At 33.7% G+C, this 25,372-nt stretch overlaps 5 protein-coding genes and 1 pseudogene across 5 annotated transcripts; 4 read left to right on the plus strand and 2 right to left on the minus strand.

Moving 5' to 3' along the window:
* Positions 1–1,681: 1,681 nt before the first annotated feature.
* LOC142518178 (RING-H2 finger protein ATL40-like) lies at positions 1,682–2,587 on the plus strand. Its single transcript, XM_075620892.1, has one exon. The coding sequence runs from the start codon at positions 1,766–1,768 to the stop codon at positions 2,504–2,506; it is 741 nt and encodes a 246-aa protein (XP_075477007.1). The 5' UTR covers positions 1,682–1,765; the 3' UTR covers positions 2,507–2,587.
* Positions 2,588–6,302: 3,715 nt separating this feature from the next.
* On the plus strand, positions 6,303–7,665 carry LOC142519296 (KDEL-tailed cysteine endopeptidase CEP2-like; annotated as a pseudogene).
* Positions 7,666–8,541: 876 nt separating this feature from the next.
* LOC142519295 (pentatricopeptide repeat-containing protein At1g06270) lies at positions 8,542–9,843 on the minus strand. The gene has a single exon (XM_075622264.1). It carries the CDS (start codon positions 9,571–9,573, stop codon positions 8,542–8,544), a length of 1,032 nt encoding a protein of 343 aa, XP_075478379.1. The 5' UTR covers positions 9,574–9,843.
* Positions 9,844–10,276: 433 nt separating this feature from the next.
* On the plus strand, positions 10,277–13,036 carry LOC142518176 (ras-related protein RABA1f). The gene is made up of 2 exons (XM_075620891.1): positions 10,277–10,608; positions 12,239–13,036. The coding sequence occupies exons 1-2, from the start codon at positions 10,388–10,390 to the stop codon at positions 12,669–12,671; spliced, it is 654 nt and encodes a 217-aa protein (XP_075477006.1). The 5' UTR covers positions 10,277–10,387; the 3' UTR covers positions 12,672–13,036.
* Positions 13,037–14,804: 1,768 nt separating this feature from the next.
* Positions 14,805–18,776, minus strand: LOC142519123 (proteasome subunit alpha type-6-like). The gene is made up of 9 exons (XM_075622054.1): positions 18,568–18,776; positions 18,341–18,435; positions 18,162–18,243; positions 17,686–17,782; positions 17,173–17,231; positions 16,990–17,072; positions 15,941–16,036; positions 15,446–15,505; positions 14,805–15,123 (listed from the first exon to the last, which is right to left on the minus strand). The coding sequence occupies exons 1-9, from the start codon at positions 18,641–18,643 to the stop codon at positions 15,031–15,033; spliced, it is 741 nt and encodes a 246-aa protein (XP_075478169.1). The 5' UTR covers positions 18,644–18,776; the 3' UTR covers positions 14,805–15,030.
* A 3,301-nt stretch (positions 18,777–22,077) lies between these two features.
* LOC142518927 (ethylene-responsive transcription factor 4-like) lies at positions 22,078–23,095 on the plus strand. Its single transcript, XM_075621786.1, has one exon. It carries the CDS (start codon positions 22,160–22,162, stop codon positions 22,823–22,825), a length of 666 nt encoding a protein of 221 aa, XP_075477901.1. The 5' UTR covers positions 22,078–22,159; the 3' UTR covers positions 22,826–23,095.
* Positions 23,096–25,372: the final 2,277 nt, after the last annotated feature.

Below are 25,372 nucleotides of genomic sequence, written 5' to 3' on the forward strand. Positions count from 1 at the left end.
AATATGTATGTGTGTATAAAAATGGGATTTAGAATTGGATTTGAAATTGGAATTGGAATTGGATAGGGATGTAAATGAATCAAACCGTTCGTGAGCTATTCGAAGCTCGATTCGATAAAAACTCGTTTGAGCTCGTTTAATGAGGCTCGTTAAGATAAACAAACCAAACTCAAGCTTTACAGTATTCGGCTCGTTAGCTCGTGAACATGTTCGTTGGTAAGTTCATGAGTAATCTTTTAGATGAAAAAATAATAGTTTTGATATTTGATTTATTGATTTTGCATATTATTTATGAAATATATAGAAAAATCTATTAAATTTATTTATTATAATAAATTTACAAATTTTAATAAGAATAATATATTTTTCTTTAAATATATAATTTACTTTTTAATTAATTTAATGAAAATTTAAATGTATAATTCATATTTATTAAGTTTGTTTAGGCTCGATAAAGGCTTGAATAAGCTCGTGAGCCATGCATATATTCGTCAAATAAAGCTCGAGCTCGGCTCGATTATAAGCGAACCAAGCTCAAACATTCAAGAGTTCGGCTCGGCTCGACTCGATTACATCCCTAGAATTGGAACTAGAATTGGAATTGAAGTTCATGGAATTGGAATTCTATTATGGTGTTTGACTAAGATTTAAAATGTAATTTGGAATTTGATTTGAAAATTTAAAAATAATATTACTTACATTAAAAAAATTTGTGTTTCTTATTTTTAAAATTATTTTTTATTAATATTATTTCTACAAATATTCAAATATTTTATAATCAAAAACAAAAAAAAAATATTAGCATACAAAAATATTTTTGTTAAATATATTTTTTAAGAAATGAAAAATATAAAGTTTCTCAAAATAAAGTTACCAAATTTTGATAAATTGAGTTTTTAGTATTAAAAAGAATGAGTTTTCTAAGAGAAAAAAATAATATATATTATTTTTTATACATAAAAAACATATTTGATTTTCTCAAAAAAATAAATAAATTTATATATATATATAAATATAGTAGTAGTTTTGGGCCTCGGGCCTTCGAGGGAACAAAAAATGAACCCATAAATTTATTTGGGCCTAGGAACTCGAAGGCCCAGGAAATCCAATAGTGGAGGGCGGAGGCCATTAAATTTTAATGGAGCTTTAAGACATTTCATCAATCGGATTTCAGCATAAATGGTTTTAAATTTTAAACTCTTCAACAAAATAGAGCTATCAGTTAAACTTAATTTAAAGGATAATATGCGTAATCTTTTTTACAAAAATTATCCAAAGAGTGTTTTAGAAAAAGATTATGGTTCCTTCCTAGAAAAATATTTATAAAACCCTCAACGACGTGTTTGCAAAATACGGGTTTCACGTTGTATTGTGAATTGTAAATGATAATTTTGACGGTCTCACGAATCTTTATCTACATGTCAACTCTATCTATATTCAAAATAAAAAGTAATACTTTTAACATAAAAAATAATACCAAGTGTCACCAAGAAATTGTCCATAATCCAAGTCAATCTTACACACTGCATCTCCATTACGCTTTCATTATTTGAGAGTAGAGCCGTGGAAACTTCATCAAAAAAATACACGGAATTTGTCAAAATGTCAATGCTTCAATTTCAGGTCAACTTCTTGTGAGTTACGGTGTTCTTTCGACTCACACACAAACGATAAATAAATATCAACACATCCTCCGATTCACATTCTCCTTGAACATCCAAAAATATAATCCCCCATCTTCTGCTCCTCCGTCCCAAATTTCTCCATGGGAATCGGCGACGGCGACAACTCCAACAACAACAACGACAACAGATATTGGTTTTTCAACAGCAAAGATCAAAATAGTTATGATGCTAATAGTAGGATATTGATCACGGCCATTATTTCATTATCATTCGTTGTCCTTCTTGTCACGCTCCTTCATGTATATGCAAGATGCGTAATCCGCCGCCAAGCTCGCCGACGGGAAGTCCTTCGCCGCCTCGGCTTGTTGAGAGCCTCCGCCCTTGTCCACACCTCCGAGACGTCTCCGAAAACGGGCCTCGACCCGTCTGTTATCTCATCCTTACCCGTTTCAGTATTCGAGCAAACAAACCGCGGGAACTCCATCGAGTGCTCAGTTTGTCTATGTGCGTTGGAGGATGGTGAAAGGGTTAGGCTTTTGCCTAATTGTAACCACAGTTTCCATGTAGACTGCATTGATAAATGGCTTGGTTCGAATTCAACTTGTCCCATTTGCCGCGCGGAGGCTGAACCAAGGCTGGTAGCAGAGCCGAGGGAAGGAATGGTGGTGGTCGCAGCCGGAGCACCACCGTCGGCTCCGCCGTTTGAAGGTAATGCTTCGGACGGTGGCGGGGCACAATCTTTGACTAAAGTGAACAGTGGATCAAGCTCGAGATTAAATTCGTTCCGACGGATTCTTAGTAGAGAAAGATCATCCCCGAGGATTCAAAATCAACAATCACGTGGACAAGCTGAGTGTTTCCCAGATCTTGAGAGGCAGTGATAATGTAACTAAAAGGCAATAATTCACTTCATTGTTACGTATACAAATACATAAAGAGATGCAAAAATTTTGGGATTTTTTCTTTTGATTGTAAATTTATCTTTCGTGTAAGATACAAACTTCGAAATTTGTATCTGTACTAGCTCCATCTTTAGAAAAAATAAACATTAAAACAAAGAAAATTTCAATTTATTGTAAAATTATTTGTTCGTCGATCATGCCATGCGAAAGGTTCTTGAATTTGGTGAACTAATATAATAGTTTGCTGATGAACTTGGACGGCAAAATAAACTTTAATTTGTGTATCAAAGTCAATGAATGAATCTCTTTAGGTTAGGTGACATGATGTGAAAGTGAAACTACATACTAATTGCATTTTCTAATTGTGAAACCATTGACTAAAAGGTAACAAACCCTGGCCTAACCTAAATCATAAAGCTAAGCTTTCTTTCCATCCAATCTAGTTCTCGTTACAAAATTACCAGAGGGATGGCAAATAAGAGAGAAATCGAGATCGATCCCCAATCCCATCGTCTTGAGATTGAATTGCTGGCAATCATGTCCAATCTGGTTTATGTTGATGAGGTTTAACTACTAAAGCGAGTAACTTATTGATTACACGATAATATTAGGGAAGAAACGATGAAATTCTAAATTTTTATACACGTAAAAGTTAAAAATATATAGTTTCGAATAAAAAGAAGGGGTCATTCATGAAACATTTTATTTATTTATTTTGTAGATATAATTTTTAGAATAGTTATTATTATTTAAAATATTAGTTCAGGTTTTTGTCGGTCTACTTCACAAGTATAAGAGGAAAATATGTGAAACCAACAAGCTTCTAACAAGCTAACCAAGAACACCCGAATTCACATATGGATTCATTGTGTTCTCTTTTAAGCAGCCGTGAACGAAACAGAAACCACAGCCAAAATTAATTACATACACAATAGACTTGCCGCAGCTAAACAAAAGTGGGAAATAATAAAATATAAAAAAGCATGAATCCAACTGACATACCAATTAGATTTATTAACTAATCAGTATGCATCCATGTTTTGTTAACTTTTGCAATAAAAACATCTCAGCTAATGAGTTTCAAACTTCACAAGTCATTTTTCAAGCAAAATCTTCCCTTACAATGACGACTAGAACTATAAAGACGGAATATTTCCTGGCTATGATACTTTTTTGTGTCCTCTCTTTAAGGCCCAGATTTCGCACACCCAAATACACGCAATATTTGTAGAGGTCAAGCCTTATTTAAAGTACCGATAACCCATATAATCAACACAAAGCCTAAAATTTATAAAGAACCATAATTTATTTATTAAAAGGAAACAATAAGTCAATCTCTCAATCATATCAATGAGTAAATAAATTAGTTTTCCAAAGAACTAGCCAAAAATATGAAAAAAAGTAATCTACAAATTCCTAAAAGAACTCAAATGAAAGAATTCAAGTCTCCAAAGTCTATGAAGCATCTTCCATGTCATCATCATCTTCAATGATTTCTTTTACATATTCTACATATTCGCCTTCCTCAGTTAGATTATTACCTGAAACCAAAGTTATTCGGTACACTCCTGTATCCAGCCATTAATTCGATCTCAAGGATAATGACAAAAGCTTTCACAAAAATAAATAATAAATACACATGTAAATAGAATAACAGAACCCAGATAATAATTTCTATCATGCAGCACTTTGACTATAGGGAAACAAGAGGTGGCTCACATGCTTCCTCACACGCATCACTTTGACCAGCAGGAATCAAGATATGACTTACAAGATAAATAGAACAGAATAACATTCACAATGAGACCCCATCATACAGCACTTTGACCATAAGAAAAAAGATGTGGCTCACATGACATATATATCCTCCAGAATATCACCAGCCAAATACAAAATCCCAACAAATAAGGAACAATAAGGCAACCATAACAACAATATGCATCAAAATTCATTATCGTGGAGTTTTTGCGAAATAATGTTAAAATAGGAGTGTACGCACTTGAGATATTTAGCTTAAATGAGAATACTAAATCAGGAATTTTGAGCAATATCAAAATCTAATATCAAAATCTATAAACCAAGGTTATCAGATTAGGTGTTTGGTAAATAAAGTTCCTGCACAACTATATATTACTTTTTAAATCCATACAATACAATATCCTAAATATTGAGAAGCTAGCTGACCGAAGCATTCTATCCAAGCCTCAATGTTAGGATGCTATTAGTAAGTTTTAATATAATATTTAATACTTAATTTGGAACCAACTTCTTCTAACACAAAATACCAATTATTTAAACCTTGAACCATCAATGATAAATTGAGACTATTCTAGTATATAAATATATGTATATACGTAATTGAAATTTTTTTAAAACATGGTTAACATTAAAATTAATCATTCGATTAATTAGTAATCTTTGTATCACAAATTTAGCAACTCATTTCCTTCTTCTATAGAATCGACCAGATATCAAGACATCACCTAACGCCCAACAATGATTTTTAACAAACCATTTCCATTTACAAACGTATTTAGTTGTCAAAATAATTCAAAACCCATCATTTACGTAGCCTGAAATATGAAATTGATTACTGTAATTTATGAACTACTAAGGGCCTAGATCATCAAACAAACCTTAATAAATTATATCTTATGATCGAAAAATCTTAAGATTCTCAAATTCACTTGTTATCCTCTTTAAAATATTTTCCTACCTATGCATCAAGTTTCGATAATAACACAACCACCCAGAAAATAATAATTAAACTTACCTTAAAGCCCATTAACTTTTATTAGTGTTGAAATTAAATATATCAAGATTTGAGGTGTTACATCCGTAGTCCTTCAGGTGCATATTTTGGCCAAGATAAGAGCGAGGACATCATTAGGGATGGCAATGGGTAGGGTATGGGTCGGATTTCATACATCCATCCCCATACCCATTTATTAAATTCATCCTCATACCCATCCCCATACCCATCGGGTATTGAATTTCATCCACATCCCCAGACCCATCGGATTATCGGATACTCATACCCTACCCAAATACCCTATTATCATATACAATTGAATTTTTTCAAATTTAAATTGTTTCAACCAAGTTATGAATATTTAAAAAATTATTTAAATGAACAATAAGAAAAATTATTAATGATAAAAATTTGCAAAATAAACTTTATAGAAAAAATAACAAAATATTAAAAATAGCCAAGTTCAAAAAAAAAAACCAAAACCAATAAAAAAACAAAATCACGTACATTCCAAACTCCCAAAATTAATTGGTTAAAAAAACCATAAAATAAATTGGGAAATATGCAAACAAAAAAGGAATACAATGAACCATAATCAAGAAATAAAGTATTTTTCAATTTTTGAAGTCAAAGATGGAATAAACTTACCAGTGGAGAAGATGAGAAATTGAATGAAAAATAAAAGAATGGTAAAACCTGGGAAGAGAAAAAAAAGTAATGATTTACTTGGATTTGAGAAGATGAATTTTTAATATAAATAAATATAATTATTATATATATATATACATATATACATACATACATATATATATATATATATATATTTATATATATTAATTTAAACGGGTATTCGGATCGGGTGTAGGTCGGATTATATCAAACCCGCCTCCATACCCGAACCCGAAAATCCCTATACCCGATTACCCAATTATTTAATCGGGTCTAAAAATCCCTCTATACCCTCTTCGGGTCGGGTATCGGATCCTCCAACGGGTTCGGAGGAAATTGCCATCCCTAGACATCATGGATTCCATGATGAAGAGGTACCAAGCTTGGCTGATACAATATGGACGAAGATATGAGAACAGAGATGAATGGAATTTGCGATTCGGGATTTACCAATCAAACGTAGTATTGGTTGATTTGATCAATTCTCAGAATCTTCCTTACAGACTTACAGATAATGAATTTGCAGACATGACTAACCTGGAATTCAAATCGAAATACCAGGGTTATTGGAGTCGTGGCCAATGGCAGGCAGAGGACCAAAACAACTGTACGTTGGATGATTCTTCAGTGCCGTTTAGCACAGACTGGAGGAAGTTTGGCGCTGTTACTCCAATCAAGAATTAAGGAATTTGTGGTGAACATCTAATATCATGTTTAGCCTTGTTAATGTGCCAATAAATGAAATAACCAAAATTTTATCTCACCATTCAGTAAATATTCGGGGTAACATCATATAATATTTACACCACAATTTCGAAAATATTTATTCAACTTCTTCGATGTCAAGAAAGTATATTTCCTTGAAATGGTTTTTAGAAGACACGCAGGTAAATGCCAAGAAAGGGTAATAGTAGGTTTACAGCAACTTATGAAACTTCAAAATCATTGGTGTGACGACTGAGAATCGTACTAAAATGCAAATTGTGAGCTAGAAACTATTTTGCCAATGATTTAGCAAACAGAGATTTATTTCAAGGAAGAATGCTTGAAAGAAACGACTGTATACTGATAACTAGATAAACATGTTTCATCACAGGCAGTTGTCGGGCATTCTCCGCAGTAGCGGCAGTGGAAGGCATCACAAGATCAAGACTGGGAAATTGGTGTCTTTGTGAGAACGAGAGCTTGTAGACTGTCACTACAAGGGAGAAAATGAAGGTTGTAACAGGGGATACATGGAAAAGGCATTTGAATTTATAAAAAATAATGATGGCATAACCACGGAAAAAAACTATCCTTATGAAGGGGTACGTGGAAGTTGTAAAAGTGACGAAGCAAAAGCAAATGCAGTAGCAATAAATGGCTATGTATCAGTAGTCTCCTAAAAATGAGGAGGCCTTGCAAGTTGCAGTGGCTAAACAACCAGTAGCAGTAGCCATTGATGCTGGAGGCTACAAATTTCAATTGTATTCTAGTGGGATCTTACCTGGCTACTGTGGAAAAGATTTAAATCATGGAGTAGTTGTTGTGGGCTATGGTGTAGAAAATGGTGAGAAGTACTGGCTTGTGAAGAACTCGTGGGGGACTAGCTGGAGTGATCGAGGAAGGATATGTCAAAATTAAGCGTGATTCTTCTGATAAGAATGGTGAATGCGGCATTGCATCGGAGGCCAGCTACCCCACTAAAGGTCGAAGAATGTTTGATGGCAAATGCTAGACTCCAGGGCATGCCTTTGATAAAAATTTCCACAAACAAAAGTTATATGATCAAGAAATAAATCTTGGGTAAAACCAAAGCAGTTTTCGAGACTATTATACAATAATACAAAATTAATTGGAAGGTTATTCGTTATTGATATTATTGTATAAATCATATAAGATACTAACAGATGAATGTTTGGACCCACAGAATTCAGAATTAACACTTGCAAATATGATGTTTTTCTCATGTGTAGCACCAGAAATTTCCTTGCTAAGTGCATCACGCTTTTGGATGGAGTGATTTGGACCTAAGAGAAGGATTTGATGGATTATTTACAAATGGCTCCATGTCGTGACAATTTGAAATATGTTATTAAATTAACAATCACAGTGATATGACAATACAGGCTAACTTGAACATCAACAAACTTGTGATGCCATAGTTATTACAAAATGGATCTGACTGAACAAACATCTTACGGAATTAGTTACCTTTCTAATTCAAGTTGGTAAAGAGGCGAGGAAGATGGAGATTAGATCATAAATTTTCAAACAGAACTCAATTACCAATGTAATCTGCTAAAACATTTCCATATCATATTCACAAACATGTGATTGAGAAATTTAACATTTTGCAATATCAAATCCATGGATTGAGACAAAACTAAAAGATGGATGTGATGTCCACTAAAACATTTGAATATCGTCTTTACAAATATGCGATGCTGTTATAACAGGTAACCTGATAATTGATTCTGCTGTAACTCCAACATCCAAATGATTTTATGACCAATCAAGCCAGCTTATTGCCAAGGGTGATGCAACAGCAACTCATGCAAAAATAAATCGACTTTCTGCTTTCCCAAAAACCATTCAAAAAGAAGTTAAGATGCTAAGATTTTAATTCTGCAAATCTCTTCCGCACAACATTGGCAAGCTCCAATTCACCAACACTAACCAATCCCTCAAACACCCGCTGCCTCACTTTGATGTATGGTATAAACCCTCTTCCGGTCATTCTAATAACAAACTTTCCGGCCAAAACGAAATGACGTCCCTCCAAGCAACCCTCGAGAACTGATTCATAGGCCTCGAATCCAATATACACTTCCTCGCCTTCTAAAAACTCGATCATCTCTACTGATCTCCATATGTCCCTGTTAGCACGCATTGCACCAATTGCTTTTACCATGGTATCTTGCCTTGGACTCAGTCCATGCTTGCTCACCATTTCCTTCACCATTCCTAGAACCTCAGGTGTCATTCTTAGCTCACTCATTTCACCGATCAAAGCTCCATAACTATCCAAATCTGGAATGCAACCAGCCTTGCTCATGCCCTGCAAGACTTTAATTGCTTCTTCTAACCGATCAACTTTGCAGAGCGACATAATAAGGTAATTGCAAGTCCCACAGTCAGGAGAGTACCCAATTGCATGCATTTCAGATAGGATACCAGAAACAGACTGCAATTTCTGCAGGCGTTCAACCCATGCATTAACAAGTAGCAGATGAGTTTGTGAAACAGGACGACAACCGGAACGAAGCATTCGTTGTAGGATAGCAAACGCAAGTGGGAGAGGATCGGAGCTTTCAAGAGCATAGATCAGGAGTAAGGAATAGACACCATATAGTCGGCCACGGGGTCGAACAGAAATTAAGGACTGTAAAATCCCATCAACGACACGAACTCGATGGCTTTCAGTAAACTTGGAGAGAAACGCAAAGGGATTTGGGTTTCGACCAAACTCTTTCGAGGCATGGAGGAGCTCCGGTAATTGCTGGTAGCTTTTGGCTTCCACTGCTGATCGTACGGATTCTTCTAGCGATGGTTGTGAAGATGAGGAATGAGCCAACGAACATCGAAGAAAAGCCAAAGTCCAGCGACGAGACAACGAGCAAAATTTTGAAGCTGCAAACGCCATGTTTCAATAGGGAAAGAGGATGGAAGCATTGGTAGTCACGTACAACTAAAAGGAACAATACCGGGGCAGATTCATTGAGGAATACGGTCGAACAGCTTATGCACTCTCCACGAAGTCGTTCTTCCGACTTTTACCTGGCTGGGATTTTGACCCAACATTAGAAACCAGAGTGCGTGTGTATCTGGGGGTCAATAGAACGCTATCTAGGATATCTTTCCAACGTTGTGCGAGACTATTTTTTGGGGGTGGCCAAATTTTTTGACCCGTCGTTCTCTGCTTTCACATAATGTGTGTATATTACATTGAAAATTGTGGATTTAAAATTATAATCTCTCGTTAAAAACAAATTAGGTATTGCGTGAGACGGTGTCATATATTTATATTCGCAAGATTTGTCGACTCGATCTAAATCTGGAGTAAAACTAATGTTTTTGACATAAAAAGTAATATATTTTCATTTCATATGACTTTTTGTGAAGAATAAAAATGTTAAAATTAGGGAAGTTCGAATTTTGAAAACAGGAACAACTCTCTCCCTTATTAAGGAAAAAATAAAAGAATTATACCTACATCTATTTATTAAAAAAAGGTGTTAAAAACATAAAAGTTTTTATATAAATAAAAGAAAATTACCTAAAAAAATTGGAAAGTAAAAGAAAATTAGGCAATCAAAGATTATAAGAACAAATAATAATAATTGAAATAGAAAAAAGAAGGTTTGAATAGATCCTGGGTCATCTCTCTCCCTCTTTCCGAAAACGGGGCACACCCCTTTTACATTTCTTCGCTCTCTCGCAAATATACGAACACATTCATGGGTGCATATCGAGCGGACGATGACTACGACTACTTGTTCAAGGTTGTATTGATCGGCGATTCCGGTGTCGGAAAATCCAATTTGCTCTCCAGATTCACTCGCAACGAGTTCAGCTTGGAGTCGAAGTCTACTATTGGCGTCGAATTCGCCACTCGAAGCATCCGCGTCGACGAGAAAGTTGTCAAGGCTCAGATTTGGGATACAGCTGGTCAAGAACGGTATTATTACTCAGCGTTCTATTTTTTTTGTGGAAATGAGTCTAGTATAATCTGTGGAGGTTTGCATTGGGAGGAGCGCTTTGTTGGTTTGAGATCTCTGCCTTGATTGTGGCAATGATGATTTTTCCTTTTAGATTTTTTGAGATCTAGGGTTTTGAAGATAGCATGATCTGTTTTGTAGCCGTTGATAATATAAGGATTAGATCTGACGCTTTTTTAGCTTAGATCTATCTGCAATTTGTAATGGATGGTTTTAGCTATTTCTGACATCTGTTGGATTTAGCTCAACCGTTGACAGATTTTATCAGACGCGATGGATTTCCCTCCGTATATGATGAATTTAACATTATATTTGTTAATAGTTTAGAAAACTAGCAACAATTAAGGTTGTGAAAATTTGGATGTGCTGAAGCCCTCAACATTGGCTTTCTGGAGAATGTTTTTGTATGGAACCAAGATAAATTAATTATCCGTCAGTGTACTTGCGAATTTAAATCAATAGCATGCAATTTATCCTATTTATAATAACATATAATTATCATATGTAAGTTTTGGTATTTCCAAGTACGAGAACATACCTGGAAATCTACATGGACACCATGAAGTTTGTTCTAAGTAAACTTACACGTCTTGAACATCAGTGGTGTTACTGTTGTAAGGTAACTTTTCTTTCAAGATTATGAAGTTTACTGAATCTACGCATCATTAGCCCTTCGTGCATGTTATTGTAAATTGTTATAACTAGTCTATATAATGAATGTATCAAACTTTGGGCTATTGCATGTAGCTTAATGCCTATTATCATTTTTCATGGAAAGACCAATCATTATTCCTTGTAACACCAAGCTGCTAATAATGCTGGCATATGGGTTATTGTATGTCATATAATGCAACTATCATCTTTCATGGAAAGACCGATTGTTTTTCCTTGTGCTACCAAGCTGCGAACAAAAAGTGTCATTTCTTGAAGTATGTGGATGTGTAAAATTATCTGTGTACCTAGAAATATGATAGGGCGGTAAGGAACTAAATGCCATATAATTTCTTGTTTTTATGTTTGTCTTTTTCCGGAGTTGTTTAAGAAGACGTTGAGTTATTATGCTCTTGACAATTAGCTACATAACTATTGATCGTGTGATGTCACTTTTTAGAAAGTTATAAAGCTATGATATTCACACTAGAATGCGTATGAATCTATGCATACGATGACAAAGGTTTTGTTAGTATCTCACATATCTTGAGTTTTGACATTATTGGTCCCAAAAATGCCCTTTCCCCTAGCAAAATCAACAATCTCTTTCCTCCTCTACTTTGTAATTATAATTCATTTAGAGGGAAATTTAGTCATAGAGCGGAAAGATTCTTAATTTACTCACCCACAATCATTCCAACCATAATACTATTTATCACCGTATATTACATTTCCTTATCAATCATTTCTTTTATCATTTATTTAAAAATCATTCAGTAATCTCATCATTCGAACCAAGCGCACCCTAAGTCTTTGTTTTGGCATAGCAAATCTAAATCTAACTTTTATAGTTGTGCTTTATTTTTTGGTGTTAAATTTTCATCTAAACTATGCGACCTATAACATTAAACCTAATCTGACGTGTGCTATTTGCTGTAGATATCGTGCAATCACAAGTGCCTACTATCGAGGAGCTGTTGGTGCATTGCTTGTTTATGATGTTACGCGCCATGTTACTTTTGAGAACGTTGAGAGATGGTTGAAGGAACTGAGGGATCATACAGATTCAAGCATTGTCATCATGCTTGTTGGAAACAAGGCTGATTTACGTCATTTGCGTGCTGTTTCCACTGAAGATGCAACAGCTTTTGCTCAGAAGGAGAACACTTTTTTCATGGAAACTTCTGCCCTGGAATCAATGAACGTGGAAAATGCCTTCACAGAAGTGCTTACTCAGATACATCGTGTCGTCAGCAGAAAAGCACTAGAGGCTAGTGATGATCCGGCTACTTTGCCCAAAGGGCAGACCATAAATGTTGGCTCAAAGGATGACGTTTCAGCAGTAAAGAAATCTGGGTGTTGCTCTACTTAAAAAAAGCTAACTCAATGCAGCTACATTTTTTTAATGAGTTTTATATTCTGGTATCTGTTTGATGATTTCATTGTATACATCAATCACTTGGATTATTTGGCCCGAAAAGTCAAACTCGTCGGCATACACATATTTGTTCAGCTTGAAAAGATACCCTCAGAGTTAGGCTCTCACTGGCTCCCAATTTTTATAATCGGGATCTTTGGTTTCATGAAAAAATATTATTTTTGGTAAGATTGGGACAAGATTATGGTAGGTTGTTGATTCGAATTTGAAGTTAGATATGTAATTGGATAGTTGCTCTATGTACTACGGTTTGATGGTTAATTATGTGATTTGTGTTTTTATGAAATTCAAATTTTCTACTACACTTGTGTTGCAACTTTTAAGCGTCTGTTAAGAACGTTGCTTTTGGTAGGAGAAGTACTTGGTCATTGTCGTACGTATACGTAGATTTTCAGCCAGGGATGGCAACTTTCTTCAAGGGTTTGGGGCTCGTAGAGAAAGCTTGAAACAGGGATGGGGATCTCCGATTTTTTCGAATTTGGGTTCGGATTCGGGGATTTAAAAAAATTCTAGATGTAATTCAGGTTGGTATGAGATTACTATCTCCATCCCCGAAATCCTCAAACCCGTTCCGAAAATAATATCAATAATAAAATAATAGTATTATTAATATTAATAATATAATAATATCATTATTTTTTAAAATATTAATAATCTTATTATTATTAATACTGATATTAATATTAATATTATCTCTAATAATAATAAGTTTTGGTTTGAGAAAATCTCCGAATTCGTCATCGTCTTGTCATATTAATAATTTTGAAACGGGGATGAGGGCGGGGATGGGAAGTTGATCCCCGAAGTTTCGGGTTTGGGGATTCCTCGAACCCGAAAAAAGCGGGGATTGGGGCGGGTATAGGGGTGGGGATGAAATTTGGGGATGGGGATGACAAACATGCCCCCACTCTGGCCCATTACCATCCCTATTTTCAGTGATTTTAATGGGTCAGAAACTGATTCGGAACGAATTACGTGTCCAGATTTGTGCATCCCATTTGTCTCTTTGTATTGTTGTGTTTTTCAGTCAGCATATTTTTATGGCAGGAGATTGAGCAGTTTCAAATGGTAGCGTGGTATGATTCCTTAGGGGCAAGGAAGCTAGATAGGAAATACACTTTCGAGGCTTTGGGCCTCAGCTTGGTGTTCCTATAAATTGGGTCGCTCTAAAAGCTCAAATACTGAGCATTATTACACAAATTTTCCATTATATTACTGTTTAGAAGAAAGAGATTGTTATTATAGTTTAGAAGAAAGAGATTGTTGTTATAGAGTAGGAAATTTTACTTGCTGCTTTTCTTTAATCTGTAAAAAAAATGTTTTCTGTATGTATCGTAGAGCACTTTCAAAATGCCTTTGTGCTCATAATTTTTACTCTACAATATCAAAAACCATAAGTAGTCCCCTTGGGCTCTGTTTAACGTTTACATTTTTTAGTACTTTATTTGTACCAGCGATTCTATCTCTATGAACAATTGTGTGTGTATAAATTAGTTTTTTGTGTATAATTCTTTTGGCATTAACTATTAAGTAATATTTGTAGAAAAAATTTAAATATTATAACTAAAGAATTCTATGGATGATTTTAGACTCTGTTTAAATAAGGGTTGTACGAAAACATAGTGCTTCCCCCTACAAGGCTACACAAATCAAATGTGGCCAAGCTTAAAGGAAAACGGGTACTTGGTTTCAATCAAAGCTACTGAACTCGGGAAAAAACTTGAATTGCACTTTATTTTTAGTACAATGCTGCAAAGAATTATGCAAAAGTAAAAAATTTAAACGAAGGGTTTTGAAAAGTATAAATTTACGTATATGCAAAATTCAAAATTGTCTCACCTCGTCCTTCCCTCGCTGCCCAATTCTTGGGTATGTCTCCATATTTTAAAGTATAGCGCTTCACCCTACAGGCAAATGTATTGGCCCTGTTCGATGGTAAAGATAACTGAAATACATTGGGGAAAGCTCTTTCTCGCAATCTTGCTGCTAGTAAGATTGGAATCGATCGTCGCTTGGATCATTATTAATAAATGTATCGTAGTTAATTAATTATGCAGCAATGGATCGTAGAGAATGAATTTGTATAAATTCAACAACATAGAGAAACAATTGAGTGAGATAAATCTAAATCCGAACATGGAACATATTCAGTAAAGATGAATGCATATGAGGTTCGATGATTTCACAATCCAGACAAATGTGGAAACACCCTCGGACTCTTTTCCCCGCGAATCAAAACATCAGTGTGCATTCAAATCAGATTAAGTATACATTTGGATAACCTCAGAAGGGATCAATCGCGCTCACTAATGGCAGTCAAGTGCTCTTCAATCTCCTCAGTTGACAATACTTTGAACAATGGATCGTCTTTCCTCACAACACCAACCTGGTATAAACATCAAAAGATGTCACCAAGTTTCGACTCTCGGGAAAATATAATAGGAGAGCAGCATATTTAAGTTTAGAAAGCAATCCGTTGACATGTGACAAAAATGTAGAAGATGCGCATTTAAAGCACATTTGTGCCTGATATTAGACAATATATTTACAAATAAGGTTTCATCCCTTAAACAAAGTATTTAATCGGTTTCGCTTTCATTTTCTCAATAGTTAAGTTTACACTACGAGCGAAATACAGAAGAACTAAAGAAACAATAAAAAGACCTTGGCTCCAGTTTCAGAAAATATGAATACAGCGGAAAGACTACCTCGATCTCAGTAGCTTTGAAATCCTCCTGGAGAACAGACTGCAGAGCAGAAATTGTTGTCTGCGGTAAAATGCATTGCAATATTAGAACGCAAGGTCTTGAGATCGATAATGTAGCTGAACTTCTAACCAGGAAGTTTGTTTCATAAGAAAACCTAAACAAAAGTTTTTGCCTCCAAGAATAAACTGAATAACAAATCGCATTAGATTTCAAGAAATTTTGAAAGTGGGGTCCTCAGTTGGAGGGTTAAAGAAACATTAAGCAACTTCACAAAGCATTCAAGACAGGTTCATGCTTTTATAATCAAGAGCAATTAGCCAACTGTCGGTTGTTTTTTAATGAAACTTTTCATTAAAACGCTAATATCACCCAAAAAAGGCATTGCCCTAAATTTAACCAATATGTATGGTATTCCGCCTAGCAAATAATACACTCAGAATCCAAAATCAAAGCATTATTATGAGGAGTGCATATGCGGTGAACCTATTTTATTACCCGTACGGTTTCCTCATAGGAGAATGCCTGATCATTTTTCATTTTCTTCTCTAGAAAATTAATGGCTTCTTGATCTTTTGCTCCAGCACTTGTTGCCTGCCAGAAATAATTGGAAGCTAATACCCAATGGAAGATCAAAGAGTAACCAATAAAAAGAACAAAAGAAAATTACTGCTACTCTATGAGTCTTATCACAAAAGTACATGTCTCTCTCGGAAACTAAATGCTACAAGTTAAAGTTATATAATTGAGTTCCATCTTAAACTCCATGACAATCAAATAGTTACTCTTACTTTGGGATCTCTAGGAGGTAACTTAAACAGTACACATCAAAGCCAGAGGGAACATGGAAGGGCGAAAACAAAGGATACGGAAAAGACGCCAATCACCAAGGTGGCATGACTTAAATAAATACACTAAATCACAACTCAGTCACAATATCATCATTCATCCAATACCACAGAAATAGAATTGTGATCCTGGTTGCAGCATTCAAGTTTCAAGGGAAGACAGTCACTCTTGACAAACCAAGAAGATTTTATAAAGATATTTCCAAAACCTTCGAGAATTAAATTCACAATGCCAAAGCAACTATGGAAATTAATCAGTTAGAGCTATTGTATAGAAAAAAATCGTGCCAAAACTCGAAGAGCCATGTGCATCAGATTCAACACTGACGAGTATAGTCCAAGCCATAAGTTTGCACGGGCATTTAAAATCCTCACGGGAATAGAATTACGAATGTCCTATCTAGCTAACCATCATAGAAGATAGTGCAAGACTTGAGAAAAAAATTAATGACCGTTTCAAATTCTATTTCCAGAAAGCCCCTGTTGGAGGTTTCATGGATTCTTTTGTAAGAAGATAGCTAGATATCCTCGAGATTTCAAATTTCAGTAATAACATTGATTTACAAAAATAAACATTGGTATATTAAGCAAACGGCAAAAAGGATAACGGATATTCACAAACAAATAGAACAACAAATATAAAAGTAGAAATGAAACAATTTTTAAGTTTCATTTCGAAAGATGGAACGTCCAAATTACCTTGTGACCAAAGAAATGACCGGCGGGATCACACTTGAAGAGCTGAGGACCCTTCTCTTCATCAATTCCCAAGATCATAGCAACTGCCACATTAAAAGACGCGTGGATGAATAAAGCTTATTAGACAGTGAGACATTCTATTTATAAGATGAGTTGTCAGAGTAGAAATAATCTGCAACTAACCGACTCCAAGTGGTCTCATATAGGCATGTTGTGTGTAAACCTGAGACTTGTCAGCAATCCTGCAGTATGGGATACATATAGCACTATGATTCGAGTGAAACTGAAAAACTAAATGTCTGAAGAAAACATGCATCGCATTATTTTTATTATAGAAGCGTAATATTTGAACCATTAAAGAATTCATTGCAACAGATATCCCAAACAACTACCTATAAACACAATTTTTTGAAGATCGAAGTATAGAATTGTCACACTATTTTAGGAAATAATCAGAAACAACAGAATTGGAATAGTTTTGTATAATTGGCTGGCAATTCATCACAATCCTAGGATTACATTGCACTAAATGTTCCACAGAACATATGAGCATAGAATAATCAGGAACAAATGATTTATCAACAAAACCACTCCACCTCGACAAACAGCATAGAACCAATGCACCAACAAATTGGAATTTTGCTGCAAAGTACCAAATCAACATACCACCCCTTTCAAAAAAACAAAGCAACATACCATCGCGCCAATGCGTCGACAGGCATTTCATAGCCATATCTAAAGCGAAACTCAGCAGCTTCGTTCCTTGCTTGTTGAACCAAAGTCCTTGCATCGGCTGGAAGGGGATCAACAAAAAGATCAAATAAACCAACTTTTGACAATAAAAATGATATGGAGCTTCTTACAATGATAAAATATGGTTTTCCAACCCAAATTGAAAGCAACGCCAAAAAAAAAAAGAGTTTTCCAAACTTATTTTATGTATTCACACAATAAACTATTTCTTCACAAAATACCTCATTGGGTAGCATAAGCACGTAAATAAATTCTAAAAACAGTAAATATGATTTAAATTAATATATACTCAACTAACATTCTACAGCTCGTTCAGAGTGGTTAAATATATACATCGACATGACCAACAGCATGTTATCACAGACTTTGCATACCATGATAATAATAAAATAATTTTACAAAATGCACTAGTAATGTACCTGTCATGCCTGTAGCCAACAAGCCCAGGTACTTGGTAATTGAATACAAATGGGTGACACTCGTCTGATCTAAAAGCTTGTCCTGCACACTCGTCCACAAGCATAGAGTTTAACTTAACATCTACTAGAAAATAAAAGAATAGTGATAAAGAAAACGAATGTTTTCCCCAAAAACTAACAGGAACTTTCTTCTGAGTCACAACGCAGACGGAATCCGACCCGCGAACGCCAATCGAGGTAACTCCGGCGGATTTGACTGCCTTAAAAGCATACTCTACATAGTTTATTCGCAACAAAAACAAATCAAAAACCCTAACCAAAGAAAAACAAACATCGACAGCTGAAAACAATAAATAGAGAATGTAGAATGAGGAACTAGCCAAATTTGATTAAAGAAAAAGCGCACCAACTTGATAGAGACGACCTTCAGGAGAGAAGATCGTTATATGCCGATCATATCCACCTCCACTTCCACGGCTCATTCTTTCGGATTCGGGATTGAATTCGAGATGTCCAAATACACGATGTAAGCCAAGGGCTTGCGCAGGTAAAGAGAGCAGAATCTTTCCGCCCAAGCAGAGTGGAGCGCAAGTACAAAAATACCCCCGAATTATTATTTTTTAAATGTGTATATATGTGTGTGTTATGGAAAATGAAAATCACATTATGTTGGACAAATGAAACTCAATCATATGAATAAATAAACCTATATTAAAAAGTAAAAAGATGGAATAAAAATAATAAAGAAAATATATAGTTTAAAAGGTGGGAGACTTGCTTTTAAATATTTAAAAGCATAGTTAGATGTATAGTTAAGTTTACTGTAGGAATAAACTTTTTTTGCGGTTACTGATTCATATAAAAAAATATTTATGCACTCTTTGAGCCAACGATTACTTTTTCGAATGAAATTTAGGACAAAATATTGAAAATTTGTAATATATATGCTATTGCATAACATATTGTTTTAAATCTATTATAAAATATAAAATTTTGAGTATTAAATTTGAATAATTATATTAATATCCATATGTTCTACACTTTTTCGTGTGCTAAAAAATTATTAGTATCAGATCTCAAGTAGTTTATATTGCAATATCATGTATTAGTACTATATTTTTAATATTTTATACTAATTTTCATCCGAAGAAATATAATGTCATTAATAACAAAATTTGTTATAAATATTTAGGTACTCAAAAACCGTATATTATTGATATTTTTAAAATATTTAATACTCAAATATCATATATCAATATTAGATTTTTAATTTTTTTACTGAATTTTTATCCTAAAAAACGTGTCATTAATACCAACATTTGTATAAATGTTTGGTACTCAAAAGGCATAAATTAGTGTCAAATCTAAAATATTTAGTACTCAAATATCATATATTAATAGTGATGTCAGATCTAAAATATTTAGTTTTAAAATATAATATATTTGTTTCAGATTTTAAACGTGTTGTACTGAATTTCATACGATAAAACACATGTGGGCCCACAAAATAAGAAACATTTCTTTTTGTTGTCTATTTTCCAATGATGTTGCAAATAATGATTTAATTTAATATATACCACGTATATGAGTTTACTTAGTATATATTCGGAAAATATATCATTTAATATGATCTAATTTAAGGTGACGTGCTTTAACTTAGCGAAAGAACGTTAGCGTTAGCCCTCCAAAGTTCATACAAAAGCCCAAATGGAATCAAAATAAGGCCCAACTATTTTGTATGGCTGGGTAGTTAAAAACTGCAGACCGAATAATTCAGACCTAAAATAGAATAAATCTATATTATATATATTATATTATTAAGTTTGATACTATTAGAACAATTAATTTTGATGACATGGCATGACATGTTTTAATAATTATATATTTTAATAAAATGTTAAAAATTTAATGTAACTTTTCAAAAAAAAAATTAATGTAAATCACATGTAGCTTAACGGATAGAGTTTTTGTTTCTTAAACATCAAGTTGTATATTTAATTTCTACTTTGGTCTTTTTTCCCTTTCTTTTTCCATTTAGTTTCTAGTTCATATATCAAAATTATAATATAGTCTCTTACTATTTTTTATAATTACATTTGATCTTCGTTTAAATATAAATCAAATGAATTATAAAAAATATCGGACACAAACGCAACATATATATCGGTACACTATTATATATAATACATACTGACTGGACCTTTGAGTTAGACAATAAATTTTAGAAATAGATCACTTTAATCTTAAATAATATTAGATACATACAAAATTTAACATTCTATTCATGTATATCTATTCTGTGTATAATATTTGAGTCATAGCAATTTTCGGAATTTTCAAAATATCTCTCTCTTTTTTTAGCCTCCTATATCTTTTAAAACGAAAAAATAAATTCATGTAATATAAAATTATTGTTAAAAAATATAAAATTTTTTAATTTTTCAATTATTTTTTTAAAAAAATATCGATTAAACATTCACATAATGCGTGTACATTTTAATGAAAATAATTATTATTAGAATAGGCGAATATGAAATTATAGAGCGTGTGGAAATGAAAAGAAGGTTGGCTGCGGCGGCGGCTCCTGGTTGTTAGCCTTAGGCAGACGCGTGGAAGGGAGCACGTGGACACGTGTCGTGTGCAGATCCGCCATGGCAAATTATAAGTCAATTCAAGTATAGATTTATTAATTTTGATAGAATGTGATTTATTTGAGTTTCAAAGATATATAGAATGTTATTTATTTAAGAATATATATTTGATATTGACTTTCTTTACCTTAAAATGTGAGCTTCAGTATTTTTAAAAAAAGTATTCTGTGTGTGGACTATGTATATGTGATAATAACTAATGTTTTGAATAGTCGATTTTTTCAAAATACCATCAATATTTTTTAAAAAAAATGGCGACCTTTTCATAAATTTTTAATTACTTTTTATCATTTATACCATGCTGACGGCTAATGATTTTATTCTATGTTCAAGAAAAAATATTAATTTTTGTCACGTATTTATATATATATATATATGTGTGTCGTTTTAGTTTTGCGCCTATAGTTGTATAACTATGTCACATATTAATTTTAGTTTTTTTTTATGGAATTCATATAATTAAATTTAAAATATCATTGTAAAATTTATATAAATACGTGATAAAAATACAGAGATAAGATAGTTGTTATAAGACTATAACTGATTCAATATATAAATAATTAAAATTAACATTTCTTCGTAAATTAAAATTTTTTAGTGTATAAAAGAAACCAGTCTTTAACTAATGTGTGGTGGCCGGCAAATCAACGTCTTGGGTTGGCGCGGCTGTCTCATGTCTCACATACCGCGTCTAAGCGACATTGTTCTCATTGTAAGGAAGGAGGCAGGAAGAATCCTCCTCAATCAATATGTGTCGTTTTCATGTTTAATTTGTGTAACTTGTTTTCTCTAACGGTGAATTTGCCTCCGGTTTCGAGTATTTTCATGTTTTTTTATTTATTTCAACTTTTTTCTAATACCTCTTATTAGGTAGAGATTTTATTTTTCCTACCCAAATCGATGTTAATGTCAAAATATTTTAAAATATTTAAATTAATTTAACTAAGCATGTTTAATTATTTGGATTTTAATATACAATCTCTACCCTCCTCAACTAAACTGATTGCACTTGACATTCGATCTGAGATGGGTCGATCTATAGTATATCAGATGTAATAATATGATTTTATACAATTTTTTTTATTTATTTAAATTCAAAACAACAATTGATATCAATGGTAACGCGTATAAAGTAGAGAGAATAGGTAATATTTTTAATTGTATATCCTGATCTCTGTGCTTGGGCGGCGCCACCTCTTCAGTCAAATCCCTTGTTGACCGTGCCCACCCCCACATTGAACCTGTCTCTGCCCGCCTCTTTATATAACAACGCTTCCTTCTCCTTTTCTGCGTAGCTCCAAGCTGTTCATACACAGAATATATTTCACACGCTCCGAGGAAACGTCAATGGCGGCGACGAAGGAGAAGCCAAATGCCGGTAAAGCCGGAGTGAACGGGAACGCCAAGGCCCAAGCCATCAAGGAGGTGCACTTCAGAGGCGTTAGGAAGAGGCCGTGGGGCCGTTACGCCGCCGAAATCCGTGACCCGGGCAAGAAGAGCCGAGTCTGGTTGGGCACCTTCGACACAGCCGAGGAGGCGGCGCGTGCGTACGACGCCGCTGCACGCGAGTTCCGGGGACCGAAGGCGAAGACCAACTTCCCCATCTCGTCCGAGGTTCGCAGCCCCAGCCACAGCAGCACGGTCGAATCGTCCAGTGGGGACCATAACCAGCGTGCTCCGGTCGAGATGGATCTCACGCGCCGTCTGGGCGCCACCGCCGACGCTGGCGTAACCTTGGCAGACACGTCTCCGATGAATGGGTATCAGTTTCTCCGGAGGCAGCCCTCGATGGCGTTGCTGCCGAACGGGCAACCGGTTTTGATATATGAACCTCTGGGGATGCCGGCGGCGTACCGTCTGAACCCGATGCCTACTGGCTTTAGAAACGCCGCCGCCGCCGCTTATAGCGACTCCGATTCTTCGTCTGTCGTGGATGAGAACCATTTTGACGGATCTGTCGGAAAGAGGAGTCTGGATCTTGATCTTAACCTACCACCTCCCCTGGATGCTTGATAAACACCGAATTTCTACGCAATTGAGATAACTTTGACAGCTGAATGAGAACAAAATCCACCTCTGATTTGTAGATAAATGTTTTCCATGGCCTTTTCTATATTTTTTTTTGCAGCTTTGAGAAAAATCACAGTGATCTCTTCTCTAGATGTTACATTTTCAATGGGCCACTAATTTCATGTTAAGAAAATATAAATTTGTTGGATCCTTTTTAGTTTTTTTATGTAATATCTTTACAGTTTATCCGATCTGAATATTGGGCGATTGTTATTGTCTTATTTTTTGGATCTTTAATTAAAGTTCGACGGCACTGATTCTTCCGATAAACATGATTATTTCATTTTTTCGATTTTTGCTAAGCTATCGACCTATACCATTGTGTAAAGATTCTCTCTCTAATGTTAACTAACTTGTTTACTTGCCATGACAATATAATATTTCATCCGATAGATATACGGTTACGGTTTCACGTAGAATGTAATTAGTTCATATTTAAAATAAACAATTATATTTTGATATAAAAAAATATTATTTTAATTAGTAGAGTTTTACAAAATTGATCTCTAAAAATATTAGTTTGATGTGCTGATGTGCATAATAGTTATTTATGAAAAGCTCAAAAAAGAGTGTGATAAATTATTTTTCAAGTGATACTATTACCTTTATTAAATATATAAATTACACATATATTTAATACAATATAACTGTCAAATACAAAAGTTTCACAATATAAATGTCCATTTAATTATGACATCATCTTAATAATAAATAGAAAATTTGTATTTTTGGTACTGTAAATTTGATTATGTTACGATTTTAATCATCTGTATTATCAGATTTCAAATTTTAATTATGTATTTTGTATCGTGTTAAAACCGACGTGTCTCTCCTTGTAATCATTAGATTGACCTTGAGAAGATATTTGGTTAGGGTATCATCGCACTAACCCTTATAGTGTGTGTTTGACGGCATGTAATTGGATGTAATTTGGTGTGATTCGAAGTTATAATTAAATATCATTTTAGTGTTCGGTAATATGAAATTTCAAAATGATATTGACATTAATATGATTTCAAAAAAATTCATTTAATTTAACTGAATAAAATACTTGCAAAATTAGTATCATTTCATTGATTTCATGAGATTTGAGTTTTAAACACAATCAAATTATTTTCACTATTAAATTTATATTTAAGTAATTTTCTCTAAAAAAAAAAATTACCCAAAATCTTTATTATCAATTAACACTAATAAGTAGTCTCATGTAAGACGATTTAAAGGATATATATATGTGAGATGGATCAAGTCCATACTCAAAGTGAAAATTAATTTTTTTACACAATAAAAAGTGTTATTTTTTATTATAAAATCAAATTTCAAATTATAGTTTAAATTCTTGCCAAATACCAAAATAAAATTTCAATTTCATGGATTTAAAATCTAAATCGAATTCAAATTTCAATTCCAATTTCTGTATACGTCTAAGCACACTGTTAACATACAGGCTACAAAACTAATTCGTTAGTTGTTATTCTCCTCAAATAAATATATATAGACAAAAATTTGTGTGAGACGATCTCATGGGTCGTATTTTGTGAGACATATATCTTATTTGGATCATCCATGAAAAAATATTACTTTTTACACTAAGAGTATTACTTTTTATTGTGAATATCGATAGGTTTGATCCGTCTCACAGATAAAGATTCGTGAGACCATCTCACAACAGACCTATATATATATATATATATATTTTTTTATTAATTTTATACGAAGAAGTGTTTGAAAATTCAAAGGGAAAAGAATGGGTCAATTAAAATGAATGGCGGCCTGTGTGGTTGTGGAGCCCACAGCCGTTTGAATTACGTGTTGACGGGGAGTACAAGTCGTGTCTAAGGTGGATGGCACGTGTTACTTTTAGCCCTTGCTTTATCATCCTATTTATATCATTTTTTTATTTTTCAAAAATTTATTTTTTAATTGGATATTTCTGCAGCATTGAATCGTAGGGTTGAATTATTCAAATCTTCTTTTCGAGGGGGCAAATTATTCGTTCTAATACACGATAAACTTTTACTTCTTCTCCAAGATTAAGTGAGAGCCAAGGAAATACTGGAATATTACGTTATGAATGATTTAAAATGTCAAATAGAATTAGGTTCACCCTCCAATACTATATTTTGCAATATAATAACAAAATTCATTATGCGAGTTAAAGATCATTCGAACACACGTGATATAATCGGATTAGTACATAATCCCGAAAAATTACTAAAACTGCCAAGCATTTTAAATATAAATGCGAGATGAAATAATTGAAAATATAAAATGTTTTTTTGAGCTATAGATTCAATGTTTTTAAGAAAAAAAAAAAATATTAATTAGCCGTTGTAAACAATCAAGTACTAACATATTTTTATCTATGGATATGATAGGTCAACTAATGGTTATTTGATCATTTAAATACACAAAAATATATTTGGATAAGAAGTATTATATATAAACATCAACTAAAGATCACGTGACCGATATTTTCATAAAGAAATT

Source organism: Primulina tabacum, chromosome 11 (genome assembly GCF_025594145.1).
Source record: "Primulina tabacum isolate GXHZ01 chromosome 11, ASM2559414v2, whole genome shotgun sequence".
In the NCBI taxonomy this organism is placed as follows: Eukaryota; Viridiplantae; Streptophyta; class Magnoliopsida; order Lamiales; family Gesneriaceae; genus Primulina; species Primulina tabacum.